Here is a 22,054-nt window from a genome sequence, read left to right as displayed (position 1 = left end):
AATTCACACACAATATACCCTGGCCTCACTCCATTGCCTGATCCAGTCATGAATATCCCCCGTTCCCCACCCACCCATATTCTCCCACTGAAAAAAATGAGATCTTAACTTTCTAATTGTTTGCCCTTCTTTCTAGTTCTCCTGACCTCCCTCCCCAGTCCCCACTAATTCTTCTTAAGAGCATGTGCTCTTCCCCCTTTGCCTCTACAAATTCTCTTTACACCCTCATTTCTTCTCGGTCTGAATTCCCTCCAATTCTTCTACCCCTCATAAAGTGCTTTTCTAGCAGTTCCCTACAATTCTCCTTCATCCCCATTTCTCTCCATCTACAGATATATACTCTCACCAATTAGACTAGGGCCAGTTAGACAGGCAGAACTGCAGGGTCACAATGCATGGATGAGATGATGGTATTTGGAGGAAGGATTTAGGTTTATTAGGAACTGGGGAACCTTTTGGAAAAGTAGGAGCCTATACAGGAAGGATAGGCTCCACCTAAACCAAAACAGAACCAGGCTGCTGGCATATTAAATTAGAAAGGAGGAGTTTTTAAACTAAGGGCTGTGGGAAAGCTGACAGGTGCAGAGGAGCACATGGTTTGGACAGAGACACCCCTTTGGGAAGGATTTATTAAAGAGGATACTCTATATCTTAGTAAAGAGGAGAATACAAGTTGATAAAGTACAGGTAGGAACTGAAGAGAAACAATCAAATGAAAAAGAGTCCCTGTCAATTACATCACATGAAAGCAGACAACTAAATATTGACAGATTTTATAGGTGTTTATATACAAATGCTAGAAGTCTAAATAATAAGGTGGGGGAACTTGAGCGCTTGGTATTAAATGAGGATATGATTATAACAGGCAAATTGGTTGAAACTATAGTAAAGAATAGAATTATCAGACACATGGGTGAATATGATATGTTGGAGAAGAGCCAACATGGCTTTTGTAAAGGGAAATCATGCCTCACCAATCTATTATAATTCTTTGAGGGTGTCAACAAGCTTGTGGGCAAGGGAAATCCAATGGCTATAGTGTACTTGGACTTTCAGAAAGCCTATGACAAGGTCCATCACCAAAGGGTCTTAAGCAAAGTAAGCAGTCATGGGGTAAGAGGGAAGGTCCTCTCATGGATCAGTAACTGATTAAAAGCTAGGAAACAAAGGGTATGAATAAATAGTCAGTTTTCACAGTGGAGAAAGGTCCCTCAAGGATCTGTACTGGGATCAGTGCTTTCAACATATTCATAAATGTTCTCGAAAAAGGGGTAAACAGTGAAGTGGCAAAGTTTTCAGATGGTACAAAATGACACAAGATAGTTAAGTCCAAAGCTGGCTGCAAAGAGTTACAAAGGGATCTCACTAAACTGGGTTACTGGGCAAGAAAATGGCAGATGAAATTCCGAGGTTGATAAATGCAAAGTAATGCACGTTAGAAAACATAATCCCAACTATGCATACAAAATGATGGGGTCTAATTTAGCTGTTACCATTCAAGAAAGAGATCCTGGAATCATCATGGATAGTTCTCTGATAACATCTGCTCAGTGTGCAGCAGCAGTCAAAAAAGCCAACAGAATGTTAGGAACCATTAGGAAAGGGATAGAAAATACCATAGTACCTCTCTACAAATCTATTGGATGCCCACGCTTTGAATAGTGTGTGCAGTTCTGGGTGCCCCATCTCAAAAAAGATATATTAGAATTGGAAAAGATACAGAGAAGGGCAACAAAAATGATTAGGGATATGGAACAGTTTCCATATGAGACAAGATTAAAAAGATGGGGACTGTTCATTTTAGAAAAGAGGTGACTAGGGAGGGAAGGGTGGAATATGACTGAGGTCTATAAAATCATGAATGGCGTGGAAAAAGGGCATAAGGAAGTGTTATTTACTCCCTTCACATAACACAAGAACCAGAGGTCACCCAATGAAATTAATGGGCAGCAGGTTTATAACAAACATAAGGAAGTACTCCTGCATACAATGCACAGTCAACTCATTGCCACAGGATGTTGTGAAGGTCAAAAGTATAAGTGGGTTCACAGAAGAATTTCATAAGTTCATTGACGATAGGTCCATCAATGGCTATTAGCCCACATGGTCAGGGACACAACCCCATGCTCTGGGTGTCCCCAAATCTCTGTTTGCCAGAAGCTGGGACTGAATGACAGGGGATTGGTTACTCATCAATTACCCTGTTCTGTTCTTTCCCTTTGAAGCATGGGGGCACTGGTCACTGTTGGAAGACAGGATACTGGGCTAGATGGCCCATGGGTCTGGCCCAGTATGGCTGTTCTTATGTTCACCACTGCTGTTAACTCTCCATGCTTTGTTCAGAAGATTATCAAACCAACATGCCAAAGCCTAATGTTTATATCAAAATTTTAAAAAAATAATTGTATCAATCTCAATAAGTATTTATTTTCTTGGCAAACAGCTGAGGTCAAAAGAGGCAAATCTGAACATACAATGACTGAACTAATCATGTTAGACAAAGTAGACATTTAATATGATACATGCTGTTGTAAGATTCAAGCGAATATAAAAAAAAAAGCGTGGAAGGGGAGACATAGACATAATAACTAAACTCACTCAGCTTCCTAAATAGTTTGCACACATTCAGAAAGTTCAAGTTAGTTACATTTTGTACTTGCATGTTTATTTACACAGAGAAGGAATGACAAATTAAAGAGCTTCATCTCACACTCTAACCTCGGGTAATGTTCCTGGTATGGTAGGATTGGACCCAAATGTGTAGTACCAGAGACAGTCTGCTGTCTTTTCTATTATATTAAAGTCTGTATGTTACAAGAAATGTCAACAAAAACAAAACACTGATAAACTGAATCCTGCACCCCTTAGCCAGGCAAACTCCCACTGACTTCAATAATTGGACCCATTATTGGTATAATGTTATGGCTTCACTCAAGTTTCTTGTAATACAACCTTTCTATCATTAAAAATTAACTTCAGTTAGAGTTTTGCTTGCTAGGGAATGTAGTATTGGAGCCACTATCAAAAGTGATAGCCTTACCACCCCCAATATTACTAAACAATATATAGGGCCTGATTTTGATCTTATCTACATTGGTGTAAATCAGGATTAACTATCAAAGTCAATTGATTTACTCTGGGGTAAAAATCAGTGTGAGATCAGAATCAAGCCTGTTCTTTTCATGGCCATCTAGATTATTCTAGCCTGGAGCTACTTCCTCATGATTTCATGTTAATGTCAGACAGGTCAGGTCAACATTGTTAATGCCCTTTACAAACCAGTTTTTTCTCCATACATATTTGTGTTTATAGTTACCAGGGGCAAATCAAGGCCTTGTGGGACTGGGTACAGATCCCATGGATCTGTCTGGGACAAAACCTGCAGTGACATAAATGATGGTGTAAGTTGGTCAGTGAACAGGTGTAAATGATAAAGCAATGCGACTTGCATTAACTTTGTACTGAGTGCACGTATTCTGTATCTAAATTTAATTTCCTCTACACTAATAAAGCGTGAGGCTGCTGAGTGGAGACAGAGAGTGGTATTTTAAACATGTAAATTATAACTACTTAAGAGAACGTAAAAAATACATTTGTTATTTACAACTGAATATGAAATTGCTGCCCCTTTAAAAATGCAGCTTCTAGACTTATGAGGAAAAGAACTGTAAATAAATTTTAAAAAGTTTAATCCCTGATGAACCCCTTCCTGGTATGGTAGCTCTCCCAGTGAGTGTCACTGCCAGCAATGAAATGGGTACCTGAAAATCCTGACTCTGTATATCAAGGAGTTAATTTAAATGCTTAAGGATTAGTACCTTCACTAGCATTCACAGGTCCCAGCTTCCATGTCATGTGGGCGTACAAATCCAGTATGATATTTACTTATAAAATATCACTAATGAGAAGTATTGGTTAATAAAACTAGCTCTAGCGGCAGGCGGTTGAACACCCTCCAACTTGTATTTCATGTACATCCATCTGAAAGCAAGTCTGAGTAGTGGAGTATAGGTACATATGAGCTCTGTGATTTGAAAACTCAGAGCCAAACCCTTCCATTTTTCCATGCACAGACATGCCAGTGAAGTCAATGAGAGTCACACGAGGATCAATGCCAGGATATGGCCTGTGATGTCAAACAAGCAACAGGCCAGATTCTGATCTTGGTTACAGAGGTGTGAATCTGAAGTAACTCCTGTAATTGATATAATGGAGATCAGAATCTGACCTAACAATTGCTGCTTGTACGGTCAATGAAAGTTTCTCATTCACCACAATGGGCACAAAATTAGGCCAGCACTGAACCTCTCTTTTCTGATAATCACACCCTTGGGGTGTGTGTGTGTGTATGTGTGTGTGTATTACATTTGAAAAGAAAAATATATATTGAGAGAAGAGTTGTGAGCTTTAAGATATTTCTAACTATTAAAAAGACAAATTAATGTGATACATGTCTAGCCGTTAGCATGCTGCAGCTCAGGGTCATTGTTATACATGTAATTATTATAAGTGATCCAGTCATCGGAACACTGGTATTCTTGATTGTACTGAAGATACTGACAATAAACTGTTTCTTTTCCCAGGAAGTAACATGGGGAGAGTCTTTGTAAAACAGCTGCACTGAACTGATATGTCAGCTTCCTTCGGATTTTAATGATTTCCCCTGTTCTTCCATAGTTCCTCAATGCTCTGGCCATTTTCTGGTATGTCATGACCTTGCGGTTTCCCTTTCTTTCCCCCCACAGCTCTGCAAGTTTCTCCTTATTTTTGGAAACAAACTGGAAGACACCATGGGGTTTATCCACCCACTGGATGCAGTTTGCCATATCTGGGTCACACAGAGACTCATGAAGATATTCAAACAGGCGAAGCTTTTTTCTCCCTATCAAAAAATAAAATGCAAATGGTCAGAGCATAACTCAGATCCATTTTGAAAGGTGGGCAGCTGCCCTTTCCCTGGAAGGAGACTTAAAGGTAAAGTCTAGGTCAAGGTAGTACCCAGTCACATATTAAAAGGCCAGTATAACTGGAGCAGTAGAAGACCAGCAACAGATTTAATGGGGCTATGGTTGTGAGATATAGACAGACTGTGGCAATAGGGATTTGATCATTACTAGATTGATAGTGGGGTATATGGTGACTATAAGAAACATTTGGCACTTTGGTAGCTGGCCTCAAAAGTGGCAAATCTAACAAGATATTTAGACAGTCTTCTAATGAATGCTTGGGGGAGCCCATAGTCAAGGTAATATTGGAACCAATGCCATGGAGCAATGCAGGAAAGAGGTTCTGAATGGAACCGGTCAGAATATTAGGCAAAAGGGGTTGTTGTTGTTGTTGAAATATGGTGTTTTGTCAAAGCCAAAACAATTTGGATTCAACAAATCGATTCTGACCAACTGGGAAAGTTTCTGAGGTCCAGGGTGGACTTGCTGGTCAATTCGAGAGAAAGATCTGATTCAAAACCCTGACCTTTTTGATCACAAAATGGGCATTTGACACAATTCCATTTCACAAAAATGTTTGAAAGCTTTTGTTTTCATTCCAAGGTGGAACTAAAACAAATTTTAATGCCTCAAAAGTTGTCATGAAACAGAATTGTCATCCTCCAGCCACCTCTAGTTCTGGAGACTTACGGTAGATTACTAGGAAACAGGCATAAATCCAGGGCTTTAAAGTTGCTTTTCTCTGAAGTGTTTCTAGTTCCATGCTCAGAGTCAGCTAGACAGGGGATGAGAAGCCAGTGTAAAGAAGTGGGACTTAGGGCAGGTCTACAATAAAAGCGCTACGTTGATTCAGCTGTAGCGCGTCTGGTGAAGATGCTCTCTGCTGACGGGGGAGTGCTCTCCTTCAGAGGCAGGAGCTATGTTGTTGGGAGAGTGTCTACAGCCAACATAGCACCAGCGTGGACAGCACTTAGGTTGCTGTCACTTGAGTCGCTCGGGGGTGGTGGTGTCTTTTTCACACCCCTGAGCGACATATCGACTAAAGTGGTAATGTAGATCTGGCCTTAATTTTATTGAACGCAGGGGAACAATCTGGGGAAGGGAGAGTCCTTGCAGAAGTTCCACTTTAACCAAAGTGGAAGCAGACTGCTGGCACCTAAAGCTAATATGATTTAGGGGGATTGTTTTAAACTAGGAGGGGGGAAGCTGACAATTGCCCAGAAGCACTTATTCCAGACCAAGACATCTGCTAGGGATGACAGTAACCCTGCATCTGGTAAAAAAGAATAGGACAGCTGAACTGGAGGAGGAACCACTTGAGCTCAGAGGTACTTTCCAGAAAAGTAACAGGATGTCAGACTAAGGAGTTAAATAAAAATAGGCATACAGCTATGTAGCCTATAGGACCCATATTATCTAAACAATATTATTAACCTCCCTAAAATCAGGCCACAGTGAGAAATAAATACTCTGCTACTATGATGAAAAGTTTAAAAGCAAAAATAAGTGAACTAGAATGCCTGGCAATGGAAGAGGGCCCGGGACATAATAGGCATTTCTGAAACTTGGTAGAATGACAAAAGTCAAGGGGCCCCGGCTAGAAATTATACAGGAAGTTGTAGCAGTAGCACTATAATTAACAGATTCCATATAATAAAGTTAAAAGTTCGGAGTGGAAAATCTGTATGGCTACAAATCCCAAGTCAGAAGAATACAAATATACTAGTAGGGTGTATAGTTCTGGACTCTTGAACAGCAGAAGGCCATTGAGTTCACAGGGTTGAAAGAGATCAAACAGGCAACTAAGTCTAATAAAAGAATAATAACTAAATGTATCTTCAACTAACAACATGTAAAATGGTCAAGTATTGCATTAGGATAAGTTTTAGAGAGGCAATATTTTCATATTTTTAATGTTTGCTTCTTGGAATAGTGAGCTCTAGTGCACGCAGGAGGGGAGAGGCTATTATTGACTTAGTCCCAAAGAGTTTATTCAAGAAGTAACTATAGTTGAACCCCTAGTCATAGTGACCAACGTATAATCAAGTTTAACATCAGTCAGCAAGGGAGTATAACAAAAGCTAGCACTCTGAGACTAAATATTAGAAAGGGAGATTTCAAACACAACAGAAAAGGGAAACTACTCAAGAAGACCCTCAAGTCAAAAAATGAGCATTTCATCTCAGCATGAAGGCTGCTTAAGTCTACCATAACAGAGTCACAGAAGGCATGCTTACCCCGAAACAAAAACAAGCAGAAAGGCAAGTAAAACAGAGTGGTTAAATTGCAAGATGCATGAGGTAATTCGAGCCAAACCAGATGTCCTTCAGAAAATGGAAATCCAACTCTAGTAAAGTCAATAGAATAGAATAGAAGCATAAACTATGGTAGGTAAAATTCACAATGGAATTTAGGAAAGCTAAAAGGGAATTTGAAGAGCAAAGAGACAAAGACACAAAATAAATTAAAATTTTATTTAGGTATATCAAAAGCTTACCAGGGAATTGATGAGTCTGCTGGACCACAGGGAATAAAAGAAGCAAAGAAAGCAGATAAGTGGACATTTGCAGAGAGCTAAATGATTTCTTTGCACTGGTCTTCACCACAGATGATTTACCTTTTTTCAGGTAAGGAGGGGATATTATCAGAGACTGAGACATCAAAAGATGTATCTATTCTTGGAAAATGACAATATTCTGGTGGAGTAACATTTTGATGTAGAGCATTCTATAAATCACTCAGATGGCTAGATTATTCCAGTCTTTTTGCTATCTGTCTGCAGACCTCAGATCAGAATTAAGCCCTCTGGGAGTTGTATTCCAGTAAATATTACATCAAAAGATTAATTACATTTCTCCTGATAATCGTATAGGAAAGAACTGAGGAAATAATAAAAGAAGCATGATTCACCACTTCTAAAAGAAGGATTTGGATATAACACAATGTTCACAGATAGCAGAGTTCTTTCTACACACCTTTCCCTCCTTTTTGCTGGCTAGCAGTAGTATGCATCACTTGGTTTTCTGGAATATTCGACAGACTGTGGTAAACAGTTCCTTCAGAATATAAATCTGTTGCACTATTCTTCAAGAAATTAAGACAACAAAGCGTTACTACCAGAAAACACCATGTGAGAAAAAGAAAACTTGAAAAGAACTGGCTCACTGGATAGCCTAAGGAATCCTACCATTCATCACATGACACACAGGAGATTTCCGCCCACCACTACTGTGTGTAGTACATAGTGTTAATAAAGAGAACTGTCAAACTAGGGGTTGATTACCATCCCATGGGGAAACAAGGTAAGTGAGGTAATATATTTTATTGGACCAACTTCTGTTGGTGAGAGAGACAAGCTTTCAAACCACACAGAGCTCTTTTTCAAGTCCAGGAAAGATATTCCTAGCATCATGTCTAAATAACATATTTTTATAGCAAAAGTAGTTAGCACATATTCTAAGGGACATTGAAGCTAGAGTGATCTGTTAACACCCTCTGCAGTCATAGGACAAAAAGGGTAGTTAGTGGGTTACAGATTGTTGTAATAAGCCATAAATCCAGTGTCTCTGTTCAGTCCATGATTTTTAGGCTATGTCTACACTACAGGTTATATCGGTGTAACTTACGTCACTCAGGGGGATGAATAAATCACTCCCACCCCCCACTGCACCTCATAAATTACACCAACATAGGAACTGGTGTGGGCAGCGCTAAGTCCCGCGGGCTGGAGTAGTTAAGCCAACAGGAGAGCTTAGAGTGGCTACATTAGAGAGATTTAATTACCTCTTACTGCACTGATGCAGCTGCGCTGCTGTAAACTCTCTTGTGTAGCCATGCCCTTAGTGTCTAGCAAAGTTATGAATTTAAGCTCCCAGGCTCATCGTTTGAAAGTGTTGGACAGGTTCCCTTTGAGGATGAGCTACACGTGACTCTCACCAGGGCTTCCCACTGTGGAGGGGACTTTGTGGGGAAGGCAATGCAGCCTAGGGCCTAGCAGCATGCTAAGAAGCAGACCATGGAGTAAGGGAGATGTTTTCTCTCAGTACTTGGAAGACCACTCATTAAAAAAATGGAGAATGGGTAGAGTTGTACCAAGAGCCCCCACCCTGCCCTCTGCCACCTTCCCCACTCTAAAATTAGGCTGGTGGTGAGGCAACCACATGCACAGTACTTGGCAATCTTGCTTTCCTTCTTACAAGTCAAGTCAAGAGTATAAGTCAGTCACAAGAATCATTTAAAAACATCCTAAAATGGGGAGAGACTGGACACTGGAGTTTGTTCTTCTCAGCCTGCTGTCCAAATACTATAAAGGTGACCTGTCTCCACCTTACTGGTAGTTTTGTCTGTTAGTTTGCAGAGCTCCAGTGATTCACATTAATCGATGAACCACTGTGCAAAAGACTAAGAATTACATCTCCATCAGTACCCTTTGATCTCCTCTAGCCAATGGTGTCAAATAGTTAATCTTGGTGCTAAAGTGAAACACACTGTGCAAAGATTTTCCCATGCAGCTTAATCTGAATTACTCCTGACCAGGCAGGCGCAGAGTTTCTAATCTGCCAGGGGGGTTTCCCCCAGCTCTGCCCAGGGCCCATCCTCACTCCACCCCTTCCCCCAATGCCCCATCCTCACCCTGCTTCTTCCCACCCCTACTCCGCCCCCTCCTCGCCTCTTCCCTGCCTCTTCACGCCCCTGCCTTGCCTCTTCCCGCCCAGTTCCATCCCCTCCCCCAAGCGTGCTGCGCCCTCACTCCTCCCCCGCCCTCCCAGAGCCTCCTGACACCGCGAAACATCTGATCCGTGGCAGGCAGTAGGTGCTGGAAGGGAGGGGGAGGTGCTGATTGGTGGGGCCCTCCGACAGACTGGAGGAGCTGGGGGGAGGGAGAGGCATTAATAGGAGGGATGCCGATGGGTGCTAAGCACCCACCATTTTTTTCCTGTGGGTGCTCCAGGGCTGGAGCACCCATGGAATCGGCGCCTCTGAGGCTGGATTTTTGGCAGAATGTGAAATATGAACAGCCAGCTTTCATTCTTATGGCTGCTTGCTACACTATGTGATTTACTTACTATTACATTTCTCCAATTGTATACTGGTTCCTCTGTAGGTGGTGCTGCAGAGTAGTTTGGACTTGCTCGGAGATGAGGATGGTGGTTGATTAGCGCCAGGCAATTTTTATAATCTACTTGAAAATTTGGAAAAAAGAATGAGTGATAAAAGGGAAGAAAAGGAAATAATTTTTTTTTAAATCACCTAAATCTTCCTTCCGGGTCTACCATTTTACCTTGTCCTTCTTTGTCTGCCTTCTAGGTTATAAATTCTCCAGAGCAGGGACTCTCTTCATATGGGTGGCTTATCCAGCACCAAGCATATAGTACTCATATACTAACATTAATAATAATAATAATTAATAATAATAATGTCACTAGGTTGTCGGGTTATTTAGTTTGATGGAAAACAGAATTCATGAAAAGAGGCTCATTGATCAATATAAAATAGTTTGGATAATAAAGAAAAGGCCCATGCTCACCAAATATAATGATGAAAGCAGGGAACATCATAGAAAACTAAAACAAATATTAGAATTGTTAGAAAGGAAAAGAATACTTTGTACACTTTCTATGCAGATGTCCATCAGTACAAGCAAGTGGAATGAAATAATAAATAGAATTCTGTAAGCATGATTTTAGGCAGTTCCATCCTGTTGATCTGAAAATCTTCATAATGAGGGACCTACAGAATGTTACGAATCTAAATGAAATACAGGGAAAATATTCCTGTGGTGTGAGCACCTGCAATGCCAAAAAGAATTTACACTGAAATAACTCAATTTCTCAGGATGTTTAAAGATAGCATAAGGCGGGGTGGCCAACCTGAGCCTGAGAAGGAGCCAGAATTTACCAATGTCATTGCCAGATAGCCACTGTAATATGTCAGCAGCCCCGCATTAGCTCCCCCTGCCCACCGGCCTCCTGCCCACCGGCAGCCCTGTCGATTAGCGCCTCCCCCTCCTTCCCCGCACCTCCCTATCAGCTGTTTCATGGTGTGCAGGAGGCTCTGGGATGGAGGGGGGAGGAGCGAGGGCTTGGCAGGCTCAGAGGAGGGGGCGGGAAGGGGTGGAGTGGAGTGGGGGCGGGCCTGTGGCAGAGCCAGGGGTTGAGCAGTGAGCACCCCCTGGCCAATTGGAAAGTTGGAGCCCGTAGCTAGAAACTATTGTCCAAACAAAGCAGTTTCAGATTTTTTGTGTGTAAAAAATTAAAAATGATTAAGTATAATGGAAAATAATTCTTTTTACCTGGTGAATACTGAATCTCACCATCAGAATGTTGCTGTAACACCTCCAAGGCATCTTCAAAGGCTTGACCCAATATGTCTTGGTCAGAATAATTCTGTAAGAACAATAGGTATTTTCTGCTTGAAATCAACAAAGAACAGCTTTGATCCTTCAAATTCCAGTTACTTGGAAAATCCCAAATAAATAGAACAACAGAATAGATTTTGCATAGAATAAACCATCCTGGAAGAATATACATTTTGCAGATACTGACAGCCTGATCCTGTAACCCTTATACATATGACTAGTTTCTGGTCCTTTGAGAAGTTTCTTTGAGATCAATAGGACTATTAATGTGAGTATAAAATTACTCATGAGTGCAAATGTTTCCAGTGTCTTTAATTTGCAGCAAAAGTTTACAAAATTGTTGGATTGTTTTATAGTCTTTAATAGGAAGATTTATATATGTAATATAATATGACTTATTAAAACTAAAGTTATGAAACAATAACATAGATGTGGCTTAACATGTGACACACAAGTTAGGAACTGCAGTCTACAATATTGTAAAGAAGCATATAGGAAACCACACTGTGGAATTTTACAAAACCACTTTTTGCCATTGTATGGCAGTTCGGTATTTTATTCAAAGTAGGGATAACAATAATTTTGCAAACTATGCAAACTCCTAAGTGTTTTCTATTTGTAAATTGGAAGCTGTTCTTAAATGAAAAATAAGAATAAAGGGACTGCTGACTTACCATTATTTCGATACCAAAGTTGCAATCCTGTTTAAAAGGAAACAATATTATTTTCAGGTATTTCAACATCACTAAAATTACTTCAGTAGAATTACTCCAGATTATTAACAGTGCAACTCAGAACAGAATGTGGTTAAATATTTATGTAATTTACATCATTATTGATAAAAACCTATCTATATTTAGAAAGTGCACTTTGATTGAAATTTTTAATATAATTAATATTAAATTAGTTACAACATTGATTTTAGAGATTTGTCTTGGATTTTGTATTAAAAATTCCACACAATTTCTCAATATTAAGATTTCATGGAAGCACCACGTTACTTTCATTAAAACTATTAGTTCTGACATTATTACCTCACATATCGAACCTCTATATATGAACATTTTAGAGAAATTTTAAAGTGAATATATATTGCTATTGGCATTAAATCTTGATTACCTTAACCGCTTAATTTCCCAAAGATTATTGCCCTGACTCAACTGCAGGTATTTAAGTCTTTCTGGTTTTCAGACGTCACTGAAAACAAGAATAGTTCCCCCCCCTCCATAATTTATCATATAAATATGTATGCATATACATAGCCCTCCAGAGTAATTGTCAGTCCCTCAAGCAAATTAGGTTGTTTTATAAACAGTGGTGATAGATTAATTTTTAATCAGCCGAACACAGAATATATGTGATGTGCAGTATTATGTACAGATGGTTCCTTAGCATTTCTTTTGGCACATATATGCAGTTTTATATAATTAGTTTTTGCTACCTCTCTGAAATATGCCCTGTAATTTTTTTCAGTTTTAAGTGTAATATTAAAATTATCTTAAAAATTTAATCAAGCTATATTTTACCTCATTAAAGGTTTGATCCTGCACCATTGAAAACAGTGGAAGTTTTGGCACTGACTTCAATGGAAGTAGAATTAAGCTCGATAAGAGAATCTGGATGAGGTATTTAAATATAAACAAGAAACAAATACTTTGTTCCTAACTGACCATAAAGATTTGACATGTTAAATACACTCCTGTAAACAAGTAGCAGTATATTTTAAAATATATATCAAGGTACTATCTAATTTTATAAATGTCTTTTAAACCCTTCCTGACTAAATTGTTTGTTACCATACATGTGGTTCTGAAAGTCTAAACAAAAAGAGTGAAATCCCAGCCCAACAACGTCAATGGTTGTTTTGCCATTGACTTCAGTGAGATCAGGATTTCTCCTCAATGTAACAGACACAGGACTGACCAAGTTGCTCTTTGGTATAAAGCTATTGATTTTGATTTCAGAGGTAACTGAAGACAGATTTTGGCCCAGGTATTTGTTGCATTCTGAGCTTTAGAATTTCATTTAAAGGCTTGATTCTGCATTGCTGAAATCCATCGGAGTTCATATTTAAAACCAGCATTCCTGGCATTTCAATTAACATACATTTCTTAAAATGGAGCTGTTTTATCCCACCAGAACTCCAGACTAGTAAGTGGTAAAGTTGATTACACAGCTACAGTAATTGATGGCTTACATAGCCTAACAAGGTAAAATATTGGTAACCACTGAAAGACTGTACCATTTGCAGAGCTGAAAACAGAGAAAGAGAGAAAAATAATCTGAACACTTACCTAGGATAGAAACTTCACGTACAACACAAAGAACCAGTTTATAAATAATGAAGGACTGAATTATTACAGCAATAGGCTGGCAGAAAGGTTCCATTAAATAGCTGAATTTGGGGAAGTGCTTCAACTAGGGGTTTTTGTTTTGTTTTTGAGCAAAGGTGCAGCACAGTGCCATCATAGTTTATAATTTTGTGTAGGTCAGTAGATAGAATGACTATGTGCTGCATAATGTTTTTTCCAAAATAGTAGCAATTTATTCTGGAATAAAGTGTTTAAACTATTGCTTAAAATATGCAAAATTATAAGCAAATAAAATTGATTCTGTGTGACTGTGGAACAGCCTGTAAAATTGTCATGAAAATTTCAGAGTAACAGTCGTGTTAGTCTGTATTCGCAAAAAGAAAAGGAGTACTTGTGGCACCTTAGAGACTAACCAATTTATTAGAGCATAAGCTTTCGTGAGCTACAGCCCACTTCATCAGATGCATATCGTGGAAACTGCAGCAGACTTTATAATTTATTAGAGCATAAGCTTTCGTGAGCTACAGCCCACTTCATCAGATGCATATCGTGGAAACTGCAGCAGGCTTTATATATGTATGTATATATAAAGTCTGCTGCAGTTTCCACGATATGCATCTGATGAAGTGGGCTGTAGCTCACAAAAGCTTATGCTCTAATAAATTGGTTAGTCTCTAAGGTGCCACAAGTACTCCTTTTCTTGTCATGAAAATGTTACAGCCCAAATACAAAATTTGCTTACCTTCCTTTTGCCATGATGATTGGGGTGGGGTGTTGGAGTGGAGAGAGAAGTGAATAGTGTCCCAGCCATACTGGAAGAAAGACAGGAGGCAATGGATGTGGTTTAATTAGCCCACAACCTTATTCACTTAAAATACCTGATAATAAATTATACAGCGCTGGTCATAATTTCCTTAATTGGTTCCCCCAATTTGGGATGGCTGCTCTCAGACCTCCCCCTTCCCAACCTGGTCCCAGCCAGCCCGTTGCTGGGACCTTGCTGCCATCCCCTTGTATGAGGTTTGAGGGGTCTGGAAAAGGAGGGGGGGTTGGCTCCCTGTTGTACCAGATGTTAAGAGAACTGAACCCCCTTTCCCCAGCTTCCTTAAGGGAGGCTTTTCTCTAAATCCTCATCCAATCTATTTTGTCTGATAACCTTCCGTAACTTGTACCTGTACTCGACACCTGTCACAGCAATATGCCAACAATTAGCTTGGCTGTCTCCCCCACTGTCCACCAGATTCACCAATATTTATAGATTCCTTCCCTACTATCAGACAAAAATACATCTGCTCCCCAGTCAGATGGGTTTATCCCCATCCATCCTGAATAACTGGTGCCCAAAAAGATATGTGCAAATGAGTAATTACGAGTTCCTTTGGATCACACATGAATTTATACATCTCCCAATTTATGTGCCTCCTGGCCTTATCATGAAGGCTTTGTGGCTCCATGCCATACCCTCCTCTGCCACATTTCAGACCAAATAACTGTCATAATAACCCAGAAAAAAATCCTGGATCTGCCCTGAATCCCTCTTAACTTTGATTATCAAATCAACCTGCTGACATGCTCCTAAATCATTTGTGAGGTGAAATATAATCATGCCTGGGCCCAGATCCACAAAGGTATTTAGGCTCCTAACTTCCACGGATTTCAATGGAAGTTAGGAGCCTAAATACATTTGTGGATCTAGGCCCTGGTGTCTGCAGTCATGGTAACACATTTTACTCATCCATCAATCTTCCCTGAGAGGGTGACCTTCTAGGATTTTGCTAGTAGAATTTTGGAAGGCTGTTATAGAATCAATAAACCACAGTTAATACAGGCTTCTAATATATTCTTGATTTTTCTTATTTCAGAGTACATTCATATCTAACAATTGTGCCCAACTACCTTTCCCCAACAATGGGCCAGATCCTCAGCTGGTATACATCATCATAGTTACATTGCTTTCAATGCAGTTATGCCAATTTACACCAGCTGATGATCTGGCCCAATGTATAAATTAGGAAGAAGCTTCTAAGATATAGAAAGAGCTAAATCAAAATTCTTGCTCTGTACAGTCCAGAGCTCCTTATTTTGGGGAAAGTTCCTCTTCTCACCAGGATCTAGGTAACTAACTTTTCAAAAGCAGCCCCATCTATTTTGGCATGTTTTCCAAAATGACCTCAATTGCATGCCATGCAGTGCTGTAAAATAGTATTCACACAGATGAGCCAAGCACCATCTTTAACAAGTTCAATATAAAGCTCACATAAATAGAATGACTGTCAATTAGTAATACTACACATGACTCTGAACTGTGAGTATAACTGATTTGCGGACAAAAGTACCTGTGGCTGCCAAATACAAGGGCAATTTTGCAAAACTAGGCCCTAAACCTTCAGGATATCTGACATTTTTTCCTAGAAAAATACAGTACAGTAAAAGTTCAGTGTTGGTGTTTTAAACCTAGAGTTTCATTTTACAAATGATTCTGATCTGACATGTATTTTCAAAGGAAAATGAACTGCAAGAAATGTTTGTAAAATTGTGAATCATAACTCAGGGTGTGATGCGGGACTAAAGCTGATTAAGCAACTAGTTTCCTGTTCATCTGCTCAACTTTACGAAGTAGTTACACTTACAGTTTTGCTCTGTAATGTGAGACTAAAAAAGTTCTATAGTTTACCCCTTTCTTGCAACAGAGACATAGTGACAAATCTTTTCAATTGTATCAGATTTTTAAAATAAGAATGGGCTCCAAAATATGGAGAAGAAATTTGCCATGTTTGTACGTGTTTATATAGCATTAATCCAAAATACTACAAGCAGATTCTGACCTCAGTTATAGCAGAGTAAACTCAGAAAAAATGTTTAAGTTAATGAGATTAGACTGGTGTAACTGACGTCAGAATCTGGCCCCGTGGGTGCTGGAACAATTTGTATAGTGGGGGTGCTGAGAGCCATTGAATCAAACTGTAAACCCTGGATATGATGGAAACCACTTCAAATGGGGGGGGGGGGTGCGGCAGAACCCCCAGCACCTCTAGTTCCAGCACTGATGCCCCAAGTTCTTGCTGTGTTCTTATCAGCTAGAAGTGCTTGTTGACAGATAGGTGATGCATTATTGCCCGAAATATCATGGCCTGCACTTGTGTCTAAGTCTGCATTCAGGTTGCCACCGGCTAGGTGGCAGGACATTGCACACAAGGACATGACCAAGCTGGGCTTAATAGAGGAACAAGCTATGGACAGGAATGAAAGGCGATGCTGTAGTGCTCTCTATATCTGTAAAGATGCTTTGGGATGAACAGATTATTGACAAAGAGCCAGCATTTCTGTGCTTCTATAACTGTCATTGTATTAGGTATAAATGCTCATGTGAATATGGTAATTGTTGTTATCCTATAATATATCTATATCTCCATTTTACATGTGCCTTCACATAGAACTTGCCTGGAGTGCACATCAGATAACTGAATGTGCTTTCAATCTTTGCAAGTCTAAGATAAGACCCTTTGAAAACAAAAACTTCTAAAATACAGGACTGGTGGGAAAATTGTAAATTCGAAGGATGACTTCTTTCTTTTGCATCACTGAGAAAATGATACTAGAACAGCCTTAGGTTTTCTAAAGTCTCTTGTTCTATGGAGGTAAATATTTAAGGCCATTATTTCAAATATAAGTGCTCAAGTTGCACTTGAAAAATATGCTTGTGTGAATACTGAGAGGTGACTAGGTGTGCAAAATATATAGTTGCACATGGAAAACAGGTACTTGCATGCACAAGATGGGAATTGCCTGCACAATGTCCTGAGTGGCAATTGAAGCGGCATATTTTGCGTGTGAAATTATCTGTTTGCACCCAGGCACGTACCCATTGTATAAACAACTTAGATGCCTATTTTTTGAAAATTAGGCCCTTAAAGCTCTCCTCAGGTTTGCTAATAACAATTAATAATAATGCTTAGCACTTGCCTAGTGCTTTTTATTACTATATCTCAATATGGTTTACAAAGGTGGGTAAATAACATTATTCCCATTTTACAGATGAGGTAAATGAGTTATATAGAGAGAAAATTAACTGCCCAAGGAAGAGCTGGGCACAGCATTCAATTATCCTGACTTCCAGTTCTAGATCCTGTCTACTGGATCACAGTGCCTCACTCTGTGCCAAATTCTCTCTCCCCTTGGTTTCTGATGGTAAAACTATCACACTGGTTATACACTGCAAAAAAAATCCATGTCAGCAAGTCTCAGAGCCTGGATCAACTGACTCAGGCTTGGGGGGCTTGCGCTACATGGTTAAAAATAGCAGTGAAGATGTTTCCACTCTGGTTGGGCTCTGAGACCTACCCCCCTCGCAGGGTTTCAGAACCTGGGCTCCAGCCTGAGCAGGAACATCTACACTGTTATGTTTAACCCTGTAGCATGAGCCCTGCAAGCCTGAGTCAGTTGATCCTGGCTTTGAGACTCGATACCACAGAGTTTCTTTGTAGACGTACCCTTTGTCTCCTAATGTTGATGGAGTTCTCCTCAGAGTGAATTGAGGGGATATGTGCAGAACTAGCTGTCTTTGTGGAGAAACAAGTATTGTTCTTTTTAGAGTTGGGATCTTGTTGTCCCCACCTCTGGCTGAGGAGATCTGGCTACCATCAGCCTCCCCAACAAATCTCTGCTATGGCTGAACCTGGCAGTACATGTCAACCACCTCGTGTATTTTGTGTACAAAGGAACTGAATGTGTCAGTTACGGTTTTTGCATCAGATGGGAAGAGTGGATTCCACTAATGAGTCTGAAAATGAGAACATGCTATTCAAATCTTAGTGTCTCAAATGACTTATGAGCCTGATATATTGCTTCAAAATTTGAATGTCAATTAGAAATAGAGACACCATAAACCTCTAGTCTTCTATTTCCTCTTTATTTTAAAAACATACTTCCAACAATAGATTCATTGTTTAGGTTTCTGAAGCCACTGTAGCCTTTGCTTGGCTGTAAAACTTAATTCATACAGGTAGTGTATAAAAAGTGTTCTTCCCCGCAATCTTTCCAAATGCTGCCTCTAACATACGTTAAATATATTATTAAATTTTTTTTGTATGACGATAGCTCTTAGAAGCTCCAGTGGAAAGGGGGCCTGACTGTGGAAATTGTTCTGTCATGGGGTGGTGGTTTGCCCCCTGTGGAATGCCCACAAACCTAGTGGCTCTTCAGGGACCTTTGAGTGGCTGAGGCCACTCACACAGAGGCCCTGTGTCTCTATCCCTGCTCTGGCCCTCAGCAGGCTCCACTATGCCAGTTTCCTGGCCATGTAGCTCCACTGAAGCTTTGCTACCAGAAATCCCATTGGTTGTAGCTGCCCTCAGGGCTCCACAGTAAAGGCAATACAATGCCTGCCTCTAGGCGGGTGAGGGATGATATGCATTTAATCTTCCTGGCCTGTTCCCAGCTTTCCAGTCTCCACCTGCTTCCACTGTGTAGAATAGATCCTGTTGCACCCTTTTCCAGGTCCAGAAGGGGCTGAGGACTTTGGAACAAGGTGTCAAATCCCTTCTCTCTATGCAAGAGGAGGGATATACACATACCCTCCTCTATATGAAGAATAGGGAATGATCTGGGCATGATTACTTAATACCAAATCAGTTTGTTATTCGAACTTTAAATTAGCAAACCCAGGAGCTCTCTCCTGTTGTCATAGTGCGGCTACACAGGAGACCTTACAGGGACACAGCTGCACCAGAACAGCTGTTCCACTGTAAAGTCTCGAGTGTAGACGGAGCCTAAAAAATGTCCAGCCTCATTGTAATCAATAAAAAAAAATAGGACCAGATTCTGAGCTGGTGTAAATAGCTTCATTGAAGCCAGTGAAGCTCTGCTGTTTTACACCAGTTGAAGTTCTGGCCCATATAATTTATGATCTAACATTACTTACAATGGGGCAAGGGAAAAAATTGCTGTACTGGCATACATTTTTGCAGATTCTTTCTTGACTTCCTGGCTTGTGTTTCTTTGGCTATACTAGAAAATATTAAAATTTTGTGATCATGGTAAAAGGTATTTTTGGTTTTAATCCTTCTCAGAACTCTATCCCAATTACTTATAGGTCAAATATTTGTTTTAAAAGGTCAGACAAACCATTTTGTTTAAATAAGGGAAAGTGAAAAGTATTTTCCATTGTTAAAGAAGGTTCAAATTTCACATCGAAATCTCTTCTAATAAGGTACATAGAGGATTAGCTCCATCAGACTCCTCATTTAAACCTTGTATATGAAAGATGGAGGCCCCAGATTTATTTTCTAGACCAGACCTTCCAATATATAGCAATGTTATTTTGGATTATAGTTCTGGAGAGGGTCCTATAAATCTGCACATTAGTTTTCATTTTTATATTGCTCTTTAAAGACAGTTAGCAATCCTTCTCTGTTTGCTTTACAAATTCTTGTAATTTCTAAATCTAAGGTAAAATGTCATCGACTTTTTGATCCATTGTTTTGATCAAGTTATGCAGTTTATTTGTATCCTGCCAAGATGTACGTAACTTTAATTGACTCATGTGTTTGAAGTTATGCATATGCTTTAGTGCTTTCATGGTTTGTGGTTTTAGAGCCCAATCCTGCAAAGATTTAACCACTTGCTTAATTTTACACGTATGAATAGTCCTATTGAAATCAATAGAACTAATCACATGCATAAAGTTAAGCATGTGCCTAAATCCTTGCAAGATATAGCCCTTAATCTGTAATTACTTCTCCTACAGAACTCATTAAACTACATCTAGCAGGTGAGGAAGAGGATAAGATCTTAGAGGGGGAACCTACATTGACTTTCTCTCCAATTCCCCTCATTGAGGTCGAACAAACTGGTCTAGTTGCCCGTGCTAGTGGGCCTTCTTGGGAGGCTTCTCCCTTGGCCCCATATAACCCAAGGGAGTGTCTTCTACTGGGAAGTCCCCACAAACCGGAAAAACAGAAACCACAGCAACAGCACAAGGAACAGCTTTAATCAAGGCAAGTGTATAGAAAAAAAATTGAGTTACACATTTTCTTTTTCTTAAAAAATGCTGACTACATGGATTAATAAATAGATTTAATAAGTGCCAGTTCTTCAAATCAACATGGGATTAGTAAATCAATTAATTAATATCTCAATTAAAAATACACCTCCCTACACAAATTTTCTCAATTCCTAAAGGGATCATGATTGACCTCTACACGAGGTGAAATTTACCTTTGTGCAGAAGACTAGCATAAGGCCTAGGCACAATTTATGTTTGACTTGAACTCTCAGAAGAGGGTTGAAGTGGTGCAGAGAGTTGCGGCTGGCCCTCTGCACATGGGTGAATTTCACCCGTATGAAGAACAAAAGGGAAATAGAACAAAGTGAATTCTGTACTTATGGGCTACTGCTAGTTAAAAATTTTCCATTGAAAAAAAATGTAATGGAAAATTGGGTTGTTCACTAACTTAAAATTTACATGAAAAGTGTACTTGAAAATTTGTCATCACAAAACCAGAAAATCAAAAATGTTTAGCCAACGCCCCAAAATATTTAGGTTTTGGCCAATTTTCTTTCCAATTTTTGGTGGCTAAAAATCAAAATAATTTTAGTTTTTAAGCTTTCAAAACAGAGCTGAAATGTTCCACAGGGAGAAATTTTCCAAATGGCTTAGTATAAGCCCGATGTTGATCAAGGCTTGGTTCCCTGTAGACTAGGGAAAGGTTACTACAGGTCAATTGGAGCACCTGCAGTCAATTAAGGCCCAGTCAGACAAGGGAAAAAGGAGAGATGACTAGAATTTGGAGAAGTATTGCTGTGAACTGAAATTTCCAGCTGGCTCTGTTAAAGAGATTTAAGTCTTAAGTAAGTAAAAAAGTACCACCATAAACGCTATGGCTCTAATCCTGCAATTTACAGTATTCAGGCAGACTGCTGTTCCCAGTGAAGTCCAGTTGAAATGAAGACTTCCTAGCTTTTCTGAATGAGTTTTCAACACAGGGACAGATTCTGATATCCTTGCTCAAGTTGCTTAATTCCTTAGTCCAGTGGTTTTCAAACTGCAGGTCGCGACCCAGTACTGTGTCTCAGAATGTAAGGCACTGGGTCGCAGCGGCTTTGGTCAGCACCGCTGACCAGGCCATTAAAAGCCCCATTGGTAGTGCTGCCTGGTTAAGGCAGACTAGTCCTTACCTGTTCGGACATCGTGCTGTGTCCCAGAAGCAGCCAGCAGGCAGGTCCGGCTCCTAGGCGGGGGGGCCATGGGGCTCTGCATGCTGCCCCCGCCCCGAGCACCAGCTCCGCACTCCCATTGGTCACGGACTGGCAGAGCCGCTTGTGCACCTCCGTGTAGGAGCCAGATCTGCTGCTGGCCACTTCCAGGGCGCAGCTTGGTCCGTGGTGCCAGGACAGGCAGGAAGCCTGCCTTAGCACCCCCGCTGCGCCACTGACCAGGA

At 40.1% G+C, this 22,054-nt stretch overlaps 1 protein-coding gene across 1 annotated transcript in view; it reads right to left on the bottom strand.

Moving 5' to 3' along the window:
• The window catches only part of MYBPC1 (myosin binding protein C1), a 192,367-nt gene extending 170,564 nt beyond the window's left edge, over positions 1–21,803 (bottom strand). The window contains exons 1-3 of the mRNA XM_073335999.1: positions 21,792–21,803; positions 11,979–12,005; positions 11,239–11,332 (exon numbers count right to left, since the gene is read on the bottom strand). Of these exons, the coding sequence (XP_073192100.1) occupies positions 11,239–11,332; positions 11,979–12,005; positions 21,792–21,803 (133 nt within the window). The remainder of the gene's footprint in view (positions 1–11,238; positions 11,333–11,978; positions 12,006–21,791) is intronic.
• Between the last annotated feature and the right edge of the window lie 251 nt (positions 21,804–22,054).

This window comes from Lepidochelys kempii, chromosome 1 (genome assembly GCF_965140285.1).
Source record: "Lepidochelys kempii isolate rLepKem1 chromosome 1, rLepKem1.hap1, whole genome shotgun sequence".
In the NCBI taxonomy this organism is placed as follows: Eukaryota; Metazoa; Chordata; order Testudines; family Cheloniidae; genus Lepidochelys; species Lepidochelys kempii.
Note: the sequence above shows the minus strand (reverse complement) of the source record. Positions and strands in the feature narration are given on the sequence as shown.